This window comes from Anopheles merus, chromosome 3L (assembly GCF_017562075.2).
Source record: "Anopheles merus strain MAF chromosome 3L, AmerM5.1, whole genome shotgun sequence".
Taxonomy (NCBI): domain Eukaryota; kingdom Metazoa; phylum Arthropoda; class Insecta; order Diptera; family Culicidae; genus Anopheles; species Anopheles merus.
Genome location: NC_054085.1, coordinates 30,796,740 through 30,810,038, shown reverse-complemented (window position 1 = coordinate 30,810,038; position 13,299 = coordinate 30,796,740). Strand labels below are relative to the sequence as shown.

Sequence of the window (13,299 nt, the reverse complement as noted above, 5' to 3'; positions counted from 1 at the left end):
CATTCCAAAGTGATCATCCTCCTAATAAAACCTGTTCTACGCAGCGCGTTGGAGTTGGGATTCAGCTGGGGGATCGGTGTTGGATCAGAATTCGGTTTAGAATTCGGGAGCTTACTATGTAGGAAACGGTACTGTTGGGGGGTCGATCCTGTTTTGGGCGGTTAAGGTCCAGCCTAGAATGTGTTCCGTCGTTCTGTGGACGCCAGAAAATGCGCGTGTGTCTAGCTCTTCCGCGCGTCATCCTCCGTGACACGTGTATACGGGCTCGTTCAGCTTGCTTCCTTCCCTCTTTGCTCTCACCTCTCTACCGTCGGCTTGAGGTTGCTTTGTATAAGGAGAAGGAATGAAGATGATGGTGATGATGACGATGGCGATGTGGTGACTTCCAGCGTGTGGGGTACGCTCGAACCGGTCGCTGGTAAGTCCGGTTTGTGGACATTCCGTTCCGTGTGTGTGTGCCCCCTTCGGTGGTGGCGTGTGATGAATGCTTTGATGGGGAGGATGCTCGTGTAGCCCGAACGTCTCTGCCGATGATGCTGCTGCTGCTGCTGTTTCTCTGCAGCATTCATTCAATTCCCTTCCCTTTTGCGGCTGTGTTGTAATTCATTCTTTGGGCGAGAAACCCTTTTTTTGAGCGCCGGAGGCAAAGACAATCCAGCGCAGCAGCAGAGGAATCCCTTGCGTGTGTGGAGTCTTGGCCCAAAAGTGCGCCAACTGCTTGTTGCTGCGATTTGTACCGATGATGCAGTGGTGGAGAAGGTAGAGGAAGCAGTAAAGAAGAGAAGATGGGTGGTTAATCGAGAGAAATGGAAAGAAGTCGAAACGCGTGTTGAAAAAAAAAAAACTTTTTGTTTTTCGGCATCGCACGATGCTTTTTTTTGTTTCATTTTTTATTTGGTACGTTTTGTTGCTCTTCTGCTCGTTGCGCGCTTACGTTTATTTAATTTCTCTTCTCTGCTGCTCGCTTCCTATTGGCGGCGGTGTTGGTCACTGGCGTAGGGTAGCACTATGGGCTGATGGTATGCTAGAAAACGACGAAAAAATAGATACATACAAATATCCAACATCTTAGTATCATTGCTCGGGGTGGTAATTATGCATTTTAGCGTTTTTCAGTCTCTAAAAAGTCCGGAGAATTTTGCATTTGATTTAACACAAACTTCATCTTTTGTTAATTTTGAAACGTGAAATTGAGATGAACATTGACATCATTTTGAGTTGTTTTCGTATGGCACTCAGCTGTACACATGATAAACTAAAGAACTCCTGCCCCGGAGTCACAATTAAACATGACAAATAAGTAAAATTAACGAAAATGTTTTGGGGTGTTTACAGCGGCACAGTATGCTTGCCAAATTCCCACTTTCGGTCGCGACATTCCATTGTGTGGTTGCAAATTTCCACAGCATGCTTGCAACATTCCACTATCAATTTGCAACATTCACCTAAGTGTCAGGGGTCTCCAAACTTTTTACATGGTACATTTTCTATACAAATAATTCATAATAATTAACTATATACTTGAACCTTTACAAAGCCATCGCATTTAGTTTGGAGAACTCTGCCCGAAGAGATTAAACTATTCCATTACATGATTAAAACTCTGCATTTTCTTGAATTCTTACAAAGGTCTTACAGGGCTTTCCGAGTCAAGTTACAACTTTCTTTTTTAAAACAGCTGTCAAATGTTGTATTTGCATCACACTAATGTTTCGATTCATCAGCATGATTTTCAACACGTCTCAAGCTGGATTGAGTTTGACAGTTGTTTGTGGTGTGTTAAAAATCATGTGTAAAAACTGAAATTTTATTTTGATGCAAATTTGCCATTTGACAGCTGTTAAAAAACATCTTGGTGGGGATGAATAATGATGTGAACATTCGAAAGTGACATTGGAAAACCCTGTAAAGGTCTAAAAGGCTCTTTGTAATGATTCTTCGGCTTGTTGTAGAATAAGTTTGAAGAGCACATGATTATTTTTTACTCTCTTTTCATATTTTTGCATTTCTATGACCCGAACTCAAGACTAAAATTGGCGTCAGAATAGGCACTGAAATCCTCGTCCTCTGTGTGATACCCGAACAATTTACAGCGAACGAAAAGGGAACCCCAAAAGCAACCACCCCTGCACCAGGAAATACACAGCAGTGGGGTGTGCGCGCGAGCGCGGTATTTTTCTGTCCATTTTTCCACCGTCTCGCACGCACATTGGCGCTGGTCTTACACCGGTGGCGCGGCAATCAACACCACTTCCCCGTATATCGTATGATACGAGTGACGTGATATCCACGTCCGCACTCGGGCTCCATTCCGAATCGGTTTTGGTTGGCTACATTTTTGCCAGCACCACCACCACCACCACCACCACCGCCTTCATTGCCGCCGTTTTTTCGCTGCCGTAAAGGAGAGAAAGTTTCCCAACCGACACGCACCTGAAGAAGTTATGCACACACACACACACACACATGGAGCCACGCACTTACAAATGCACAAACACACACACGCTCACATATACATCGTTAGTTAGGGTGGTGGTAGTAGTGGCCGTTGCTGTTGTTGTTGATGATGATGATGGCGTTTGGCTTTCGGAGCTTAATTTCCCTGGACTTCTTCCCTTCGCTCGGACACGCAAGCTCGCACACAAGGCCCGCGGGTTGGCCGCCGCCACCATCACCACCGGTACCGATCGGTTTGCGCTCTGGACATCTTCTTCGTTTCGGGGTCGGGGAAGATGACTCCGTTTTTTTGTTCTCTCCTCCGCGCCCGGTTTGTTGTTTCTTCTGTGTGTTTTGTCCGTACGGGAACGCGCTTGTAACAGTTAGCACATCGACCGAAGCATCCTTTTATTCCATTCTTTACCATATTGCTGTTGGTTTGTTGCTGTTTTTTCTTTCATTCTTCCTGCCCAATGATGCTGTTGAGAAAGAGTGGACAATTTCGGTTTCCCTGTTTTTTTTCTGCTCTTTCACGATGGTTTGAAGATGTGTTGCAAAAATATTTCCTCTTCTTTTCCCGTTTTTTTTTTGCGCGATGAAAAATTACTACTCAGCGAAAAGCAGTTTTGGCTTTTGTTTGTATTTTTGTACTGGAATTTTGATCGGCATTTTGTATGTGTTTGATATGATCGCGCAATGTCTCCGCAATGGTGTGTTGTGCTCTGCAATTAATGTAACATTTTATTTATCTTTCCTTTTCCTTCATCACAAGCAAGATGTTCTTGCAGTTGGGCTTTCTTTGCTTCACTCGGGAATTTTATCATTTTCGTCTGTTTTAATGTTGTTATTATTTTTTTTTATTTACAGTGTGACGTTACCATTCGTAAATTTTGACATCCAGAGACAGAGAGAGAGAGAGAGAGAGAGTCGCTGGAAGCAAGAATAACTGGTGTAAAACTAACAATATAGCTCCAAATACCTTTTGTGAAAAGGTATCGAACAGGAAATATTGAAAATACTACTTCGAAGGAAATGAAGTAACGATCAACTTGCCAAGAGCTCCGGCTGCACATCCAACGGTCATGCTTTACCACACATCCGTTTGCGAGGAACTTTCGTGCGCAAGAACATTCACTATTATGCGTTAGTGCGTTAGAGTCCTTTCCTTTTTCAACATCTCCCCATGATTATGCCGCTTATTTGTGTGTAAAGTGTGTGTCTGTGTGTGTGTGTTTGAAAGTTCCGTTTGTGGACCACCCCGCTTACTTTGTGCTGGTTCGCAAAGATCTCTATCTAACTAAGTAAAAAGTGTGCTACAGAAACAAAATAGTGAAGTGAGTTAGTTTTGGGAGAAAACATCAGCTTCCACCTTCCAAGTTGCGTCATAAAACTACCCTTCCCTCACTGCTGCTCACTGCCAAGAATTTGGCAACCGTGTAGACATCAAAGACGAACCTCGAGGCAAAACAAAACGGCTCCCGAGAAGTAATACGCTCTCTTCTGTGTATTTGTACGACGTAACCGCCTTTTAGGATATGCTCGCCCAAAGCAACATCCAGCAGCAGCAGCAGCTGCTGCCCGCGGCAATCGTCGCCAGCAGCCCGGCCGCCACAACCACCACCGCTAGCAGCACCGCCGTCAGCACCGGCAGCCCCAGTGCCGCCGCCGTGATTCCGGCCGACGGTACGAAGCCGCAGCAGCAGCAGCAGATGCTACTTCCGGGGCATGTGGCGGTGCTGCATGTGACGACATGCGGCCAGAGCGGGGCCGGGCTCGGCTCGGACGAGAAGGAGGTCGTGCTGCTGATTTACGTAATCATCGACGTGCAGACAAACAATGTAAGTACGCGCGGAACACCACAACCAACGCCTAAAATTAGCAAACGCGGGCTGGGAGGGAAGAAAGAGGAAGGAGAGGAACTTCCATCAGGCAACGAAAATCTACGTTGATCCGCGACGAAATCATTTGCTCTCCCCTACCCTTTGGTTTTGGGGTGGAGATGTGTGTTTGATTGCTCTTTTGGCTGTGTAGTGTGTGATCTTCACCCCGATGATCGCTGTTTACACACGCGGAGGGGCGGGTTCCTGCCAACATAGGCAACACAGGAGTCCGCGCCGGCAACCTTGACGTGTTCAACCCGAACGCGAGTTGCAGAGATATTGACGATGTTGTAGGATGGGCACGGGAGACATATTGGATGTTCGTTCAGTTGGAATACTGTCCAGACAATTATATTTTGTTGCGGTTGGATTCAACGCAACTCTTGCACGGCTTCTGGAATTGGTGAAGGTCACGGACACTCCTTCATTTAGCAGTTAGCACCTTGCCACCTAGCCAAGCAACGCGGGAGGAGAATGTCTTTCCGTTGGGATATGCCGTGTGTCCAGTGAGAATAGGTTTCACATAGGACGCTAGAATACTAGTTCCCGGAAATGGAAGAACTAATGGCATCTATTGCCATTGCTTGTGCGGAAACTTTGATCAAATAAGCATACAGTTAAATTAGCTGGTGGGATTTACCCAGACATTCCTCGTCGATATTCCGCTTGTAAAGTTAATTGTTTATGTAATAGATAGATCCCAAATAGATCCAGGTAGAACTCAAATTCAGTAAAACTAGTCTTATTCACACTTCCATCAGATATACAAGGTCTAATAGTAAGTCAATGTAAACCCTCATTTGAGGCAACATTAATTGCACGAATTGTTTTAAACACACTTCAAAGTCTCCTATATGTACTGAGCAAGGTAAATCCTGACTGTGTCAGGATATTTTTGATCCAAAACTCTAATCATTGGAAGCGTTTTAAACTCTTCTATTTCTTGAACTCTTCTCCTTTGAGATTAACGTGGTAGCGGCATATAGACATTTCCATGTAATATGTTTGTTGGGCTCAATCGACCATTAGTTAATTGTTTTATTTGTTAATTGTTAATTGATCGGCGTAAATTAGTTTAACAATATTTACTTTAAAACCAACAACTGGCTACTTAAGATGTTGTCAGGAATTCCCAAACAATTTGGGAAGATTCAAAAAAGCTAGTTGAAGAATAAATAAACATATCCTCTACCACCATTGCTTCTAACATGTCAAAAGACGGCTCATTATGTGGTTAGATTAAAGAGGCACAAAGAATCTTGGAACTTCAATAGCTCCTTATTTCTGTAAAACATTCCTTCAAACGTTGAATAATGATATTCACAATAATATCTAAATCGATGACTCTAAACCAGGGCAATTTTGTATGTTCTTTATCCCCAAATAACGGACCTCAGTACAAAAGCCCTTGTTTGAAACATTCCATAGCACACTTCTACTATCTTCAGTTCCTTGCCGATACAATAGATTTCCATGTGGAGAGGAGATTAAAGAAATGCGTGTTTATTTTGCAACAACCAACAGTTACGTATCGATCACTGACCCCGTACACTGGCGAACCGCTTTGTGGCTACAGTTCGAAGTTCGAATCCGGCCGGAAATCGTGCGGCTCGCGAGGTACAGTTTTAATTCCTAGGGTTTTTGTGTGTACTTGGCGCGTATTGCCTGAGATGTAATCTTCCGCTGGATGGAAAGGGTATTCTCCCTACCGGCGGTGATCTAGTTTCGACTGCAATCGTACCCAAAAATTGGCTCCCATTGTCATTTTCGACGGGGAGGTTTTTTTTTGTACGCGCCGGGTTGATTATTTTACGTTTGGATTAACTCTTCTCTACGTGCCAGCAGGGAGCGCGGACGGGCTTTGGGATGAATCACGAAAATCTAGTTTTATATTTGATTTACTGTTTTCTCGATCCTTTTATTGCTGTAAGCGCCACAAACACGACGCCGCTGGTCTTTTGAATAGAAGGTGTCGATGGTGCTGCTGTTGGGAGTGTGTGTGTGTTTGGAAGTGTTTGATCGTAGCCGAACTCTTCTCTCCCGCTGGTAGGAGGAGGTGGAGATACGATCGATCAATCTATCGGTAAAAGTAGAAAAACAAAGGAATGAGCCTGACTGTTTGTTCAACCATCGGGGAGAGACGGATCCGATGGAGGGTGGGTTGGGGACACACCGTGAAGCATCTTTTCTTTTCATTGACGAGCGGCTTTTCGAGGCCCCGATCTCGACCGTCTTTGGAATCACCCGCTGGTGGAGCAGTCGACTCCGGTTCGTCTCAATCCCCAATCCGCTCACTTCGTTTGATGCGTCTTCGCTGGTCTTTTCTGGTTTTGAGTTGAAAATGAATTCGTTACAGAACATAGAGTGCCGCTGCTAGTCAGTGTGTGTGGTGCGTGTGGAGGTCATTTAAAGCAATAAATTATTTTGATGAACAGCAAGATTGAATTGTTATCCACTCTAATACCTGCATGTGTATTACTCGGGGCAGCTTTCGAGTCTTGTGTGTGTATGCTGTTTTTTTACCATTTGATTCTGCAACAAACCAGAAGAAAAACCGGACAGCGGTAATCGGCGGGATGGCCGATTAAGTTCAGTGATAAATGGTGCATTTATGTGTATGGTGGCGACGAGATATGACGACGGCTTGCACTGCTAGGCGACCATCGTTCATTAGCTTTAGCTTATGGAGGCTTGAAAGGTGATTGGGTTTATTTCTATTCTATCTATTGTTTGCCAAGCTAGGGTTAGGAATTTGAAGTAGTTTATGTAGTGTTCAGTAGTAATATCAGTGGCGTTCTGTACAATGTCGATTCATTAGAATCTTGTAAGAAGGAGTACATACTTCTTCAGAATATGACTTGGAGAACATTCATAGAAAAAGAATTAGTTGTATCAGAGAACCTGAGAAGACAAACAATCCAAAACGGCACTGGACGCAGCTCGGTTAAGTAAAGAACTAGCTGGAATTGGATGTTGGAATTAGAAATCACTAGGTGTGTTCCTCCAGTGTCATTAGACATACATATCATATTGTGAACTCAAAATTACTGGAGTGTTCTATCTTTTGGGAAAAGGAATTCTTGTTAGGATTTGTTAGGCTTTGCTGGAGATGTCAAAACCTCATTCTGAATCTTGCTTTTCGTTCCTTTATTGATATTCACGTGTAAGCAAGAACTTCATGAATTGAGCTGCGGAGTGTCGTTCTCAATGTACGACAAGCTTTTTCCAGCATTTAATGCATAGCATTCCTCAGTACATTCTTGAGATTCGAGATCATGTTGAACATCCTTTTTAAACCAGAGTTGTCGGGCCATACAGTATCATTCATCACCTTTTTCAGTTATTTCAGAACTGATAGAGCCGGTAGGGACATCACTATTCTTCTTCAATACAGTCCTGTGGCCTAATATCTTGATTTGATCAAAGACTTGGATTCTGATAAAGGGAGTATCATCAGTATCAGTATCACAGAATTTTATTAATAGTAATGTAACTTTGAATTGTGTTGGAAGAAATTCCTCCAAGACTGCTTCTTCTAACAAAAACGTAATGCTTTAGATCCTACAGGTATTGCTATAAATAAAGAACCGTAAGACCCGCTACAGGATATTGAACCGATTGGAATAATGCATACCATATAGTGGATGGGCTTTTCCAATTTCCTGCCCTCCTTCATCCGATCGCGTTCGGCTTCCGTTGCGATAAAAAGAGGTCAACTCGGTGCAGTGGCTTAGTGCAACACGCTGCACGCAGTCTGCCTTTTTTTTATCACACGGTTCTGATCGATCGTATGTGAGACAGAGAGGGGGCAGGGTCACTTCCGGTCGGGAATAGGAACCGTTCAGGCCGGACCGAGAACAAAGCACAGACTTGCCCTTATATTCTTAGAACTCCCGGGCGGATCTTCAGGTTATTTAAAGAAGATTAGAAACGGTTTTAGCTGCGCTCATGTGTTTTCTTTTTTTTTATCATAAAAAGTATCATAAATTGTTTCGAACACAAAAGAAGCGCTCGGAAAGATGCATCCAAAACTGGGGTACAAGATAAGGCCGGAAAGCTAAGCTCCTTACTTTCAGTTGATGTTCTTTGCGTCGTTTGCGCGCGTTACCCGTTCAGAATATGTCCCGGACGAGCACCGAGAACCCCGGAGGGCAGTCGTTAGCTCTTTCCTCGTGCGTGTTAAAGTTAGGTTGCGGTCATGTAAAATTCATGATCACCATCACCCCGCATCGTCCGCTGTGTGTCGTCCGCCGTTCGCTAGTCGTTTCGCTATCGTCGGCGGGGTCGGGAACTATCGTCGCTGACCCCCTGCAATGTACGTACGCGGGGACGGTCGCACTCGACTGTCGCACACAACACCGTACGGTGTACTTTGCCGAACCACTCTTCTTCCGCGCTCTAGTTTGAGGTCAGCAAGCTCCCGGTACTTGGAATGCTTTCGAACGCTAGCACGCAACGGCCTAAAAGAGAGACACATTACAAAGCCATTTGTGTGCAACAAAGAATGATGTGTTACTTCACGTTCGGAAGCATTTTGCGGTGCTAGCTTTGAGGACAGGAGTCGACACTTCTTTGGACGGCTTTGTTGCATAAAATCTTCCGCGGGAGTGGTGCATCATTCAGTGCATCGGTCAGTTAAGTTTTGAGAGGGAGCGTTTTATTCCTTCAAAAGTGAGACATCAAAATATGTGCATAATGATTTCACTTTCCTCTGTCTCCCCTTCCGACCAGTTGCCGGCTGGTCGTGTTGCGGTTTGCGCTTCCGTTTTCAGAGCACCTTCAGAAACCGCTCCCGGGGCCTGAAAAAGAAAAAAAAAAACCCATCGGTGGTTGTGTTCTCCCCCTTCTCGCGCCGCTTTTGCATCGACACATCAGAGGTGGTGGTAAGGGGGGGTTCAGCTGAACGCTGAAGCCACCGAAAAGGAAATTACCGTTTGACACCAAGGTCAAGTTGTCGCTCCTCGGTGTGTGCTGTGTGTTGGAAAACTTCTACACACTACGCCGGCGCGGCTGGGTGATGAACCGTTGGCGCGCTCTGGACTTAATCGTATGTAGATTTATGACTGCGATCGCGCCGCGCGTTTATCGTGCACTCGTGCGAACCTTCCGGTCGTAGGTTGCCTATTTTTTTTTTTTTTGTTTGGCCACTGTCGGTGGTGGACACAAAGATTTAAAAAGGGAGCGCTGATGGCGGTTTCCTAGAACCGTGCAATACATTATATAGCTTAAACTTCAAGGGAGTCGGGGTGAAAAGCCTTTCAAACAAGTAAACTGATGGGACAGATAATGACTCTTTATGCTGTGTGATAAGTAGAATTTACAATGGTATGAATGTGGTATCGTTTGTTGTCTGATCGATTTCATAACATGTTCTTTTGATGAAGTAATCATGGAATTTGATGTCCATAGCCTTTGCTTGACGTAGTTTCGGTTTTGCTGAATCTCTGCATCATTTCAATTGTATAGATTTCTTTGACTGAAAACTACTTACTTCAGTTAATTTTAACTCTCTTCTGGAAACTCTACAAGCCGGCTCCAGCTATTGATCAACTATGACGCTAAAATAATTATTTTTTGTCTTATGATGAAACAATGATTCTCATGTTTTGTTTTTAATGGTTGGAACAGTAAACTTTCATTCCAAAATAACAATATTTCTTTAAAAATCAACATTTGTTGGTACAGATATTAAAAGGGTTTGAATTATCTTCCTTAAAAAATCATTCTTTGTTAAAATGATTAAAATAATTCACCAAATTATGAGTAAAAATTAAAAGAATAATATTTTTCCGACTGCAAAACTATTAAAATAGATATTTGCATTTATATCATTAATCAATATAAGTAGTAGTACTAGAGTTTAACTACACCGCTTCGTTCGTCAAGCTAGTTTTGATAATAATCGCTCCATGCTCTTTCCACTTCCGCGAGCGAGTAAATCGACATTTTTCGATCATATTTCATCCGCCGCCTCTCAGACGTGTGCGCCACTGAAGCGCCGGAGGGAAGCTATGATTGGGCGATAATGGTTTCGTATCCGTGGCGTAGTTTCGCGAATCTCTCCTGCCCTGCTGCGCTCATCCAATTTGGGTTCAGCTTTAACTACCGCCAAAAACATCACTTGAACTGCGTGATAAAATTTCATTTAAGAAACGGTAAATCCTTGCCATTTTCTCCAGCCCTGTGATGTGTGTGTTCCCCTCCACACACATGTGCGATTAAGAGTGCACACCTTGAGGAGGAGGAAGTACATCATCTAAATCGCTCATGACCCCCATGTTGGGTGTACAGTTTTGACCAGTTTGCCGACGCTGCCAGTCAAGCTGGCGGCGCCCGTTTAGCGTTAGTTGAACTCCGCTCCGAAAACTCCTCGCTCTCGACACTCAACAATATATGTGTACGCGTTGAATAACGGATGATGAAACGATTTCGGCTGCTGCTTGTGTCGGATGATGGGAATGGGTTGATAAGCGCTGCCGCAAGTCACTGGTTGTAAGATGTGCTTTTCGAGTGCTTTGGTCGTTTGTTTCCTCCTTCATCGTTGCTTCTCTCCCCACAGGGGTTTATCTTATCGTGTGCATATTTCCTGATACTATTTTCATCTTTCAGCTAGTGGGGTCGGTGGGTTTTGGTGTGTTTATTACTTCTCTCTTGAATGTATGCGCATCGGAGAGAGAGAAAGAGCAAGCATAGCTGACAGCTTGCGTGCATTTCGTCCATAATTTTGTAGATTTTCATAATAAACTCTGACACGACAGGTTGATGTGCGTTGCACGGAAAGGTGTGCATTTCATTTGGAAATGCTTATTATTTTAACTTTTAAAGCATCATTCCGATGCATCTTTCCGAGATGCAGCAGCAGCAAAATGACGTACAGACTTAAAGATCTAATTAAAGCTTTACAAAAACGAACTGCAGATGTCATTGCAGCTGTCTAAATTTACTTTGAACAGTATCAGGGTTTTTTTTTTTAATTTTCATGAAATAAATTTGTTCCGTAGAAAAATGATAAGAAGGTAGAGCTTTAAATTAGCTCCACGGGCGTAACCGTGTGTCGTGCTACAATTTGTCATGAAAATCCCTTATCACTGCTTTCTAAGGCCTCTTTTTAAACGTAAAGAAAGCAAAGCAAATGAGTAAATCATTAGCAAACTTACCTACTTACCTCTCTACACCGATTACTGTTGCTACTATTGGCGTGTGTGTCTCTGACCCCTCACCCTCTTTTGCAGTCTAGTGTGTCTGCGATTAGAATATAGATATTGAATATTTATAATGGCTTTCTTTTTAACAATGCAAAGCACTGGAAATGGTTACATTTCAAAGCATCCCGGCTCATTAGGTGACTCTTGTGTTTAAGTATTTAGCTCACGTGGCGTAGGCTTTTGGCTATCTTTTCGCCTGATGGAGGCAATACATTTGGAGCTGAAAATAAAGCACACATAGCAGTGTAATGGATTTCACTCGGAAGGATGTGTGCGAGAGGTTTGTTTAATCCGGAACGAAACAAAAAAAAAAGCTAGACAACTATTTGAAGCTAATTGCTGGACTGACTCTGTTCTGCTGGTTCCGCAGCCAAGCCTCCAAACCGGTGCGCTGTCGACGAACTCTTAAGGCGCACACTTTATGTTTGCTAGCGCTAGAGAAGACGCCCGAAAGCATAAAGACACCAATTAGTTGCGAAAGTTTGCACATTAACTAGCGGCATGGGTTGGTTGGGTGTTCCGTGCTTAGAACACGGAGTGCGTCGTCGGGTATGTGTAGAACAGGTTCTGTACCTTCTGGCAGTATGCAGTGTCGTAGAATTATCTATGTGTGTCCTCCGGAAATAGGAGTTCCGGGGAGCGGCTAGCAAAAAGCCTCTAGACGTGTCATAGGAACCCGCGAGAACCCCTTAATGCTTATCTCGGCAGGCAACAACAGTACAACAGTGCACAGTGTTTTGTGAAGCGCAAACCACAACTCCGCAAGCTCCGTAACTGCTAACCGCTAATTCCAAGTCATTGTGGAATAGATGGCGTATCCCCAATGCTAGTCTAAAACGCTCCAGCTCCCGGTAATCAATCTTTCGGATGGGTTTTGCTACCATCATCTAGTATGGGGAAGGCTCTTTTTGTAATGTTCGGGTGATCTTCAGGTGTAAAGTAACGAACGCCAGTGTCTGTGCGGAGGTAACGGCAGTGGATGGATAATGATAGCCATTGGTATTGTAGCATACATGAAGGCACTGCTGTGCTCTCCTATATTTGTGGTCGTGCATCTCTCGCTTAAAGCGAATAAGAAGTAGCACAAGCTTGGGTAATTACGAACTCTGCAAGCCTGAATCTTACATTTCAGGCAAGAAGATACTCTGACACAATGTATGGAATGGTCAGAGCACAACTTCATCGAACAGACATAAGAAATAAAGTATTGTCCATGTGATGGAGCCCCCGAGAAGAATACAATTTCACACAGATGCAGATGAGGAAGAAGCTCCAACATTCCTGAGATGATGCTGTTGTGTGCCTTCCTCTGTGCGATTACCTGCCAAGCTTGGGCAAGCTTCAGGTTGCACTTTCCCAGCTCCATCCCAGATCCGATGTCGGTGGTGAAATCGGAAGTCATGGAAAGCCGTATTGATGTCAACAGGTTGATGCAGCTCTAGCTCTGTGTGTGTGCACTTTCGCCCAGTATTTACCCAGTAGAGCACTCCTTGTCTAGGATTTGCGAAAGATCGAACGGCCGCTTCGATTTATGCTGAACACTTGACCCTATTTCGTGCGGAAGATGAACCGAAACCATAGACTTCTCCTCTAGAGGAGTATTCTAGGACATGGGAGACTTCCCGGGTCTGATGATGGTTTCTGATGTGTGCGTATCTTTGTTGTGGAATTTCTTTGCATAAAGTTTCTAATTTCATCGACGTTGATTTCAACCTCAACAATGTGTGTGATGTGAGGTTTTATTGTATTGCGTCTTATATTTGGACTCCCTCTTCGTC

At 44.0% G+C, this 13,299-nt stretch overlaps 1 protein-coding gene across 2 annotated transcripts in view; it reads left to right on the top strand.

The window, feature by feature from the left end:
* LOC121600675 (RNA-binding protein fusilli) overlaps positions 1 to 13,299 on the top strand; it is a 79,564-nt gene that overhangs the window by 7,875 nt on the left and 58,390 nt on the right. For both annotated transcript variants that reach the window (XM_041929507.1, XM_041929506.1), the window contains exon 2: positions 3,304 to 4,274. In XM_041929507.1, coding sequence (XP_041785441.1) covers positions 3,972 to 4,274 — 303 coding nt within the window. In that variant the 5' untranslated portion in view covers positions 3,304 to 3,971. The remainder of the gene's footprint in view (positions 1 to 3,303; positions 4,275 to 13,299) is intronic.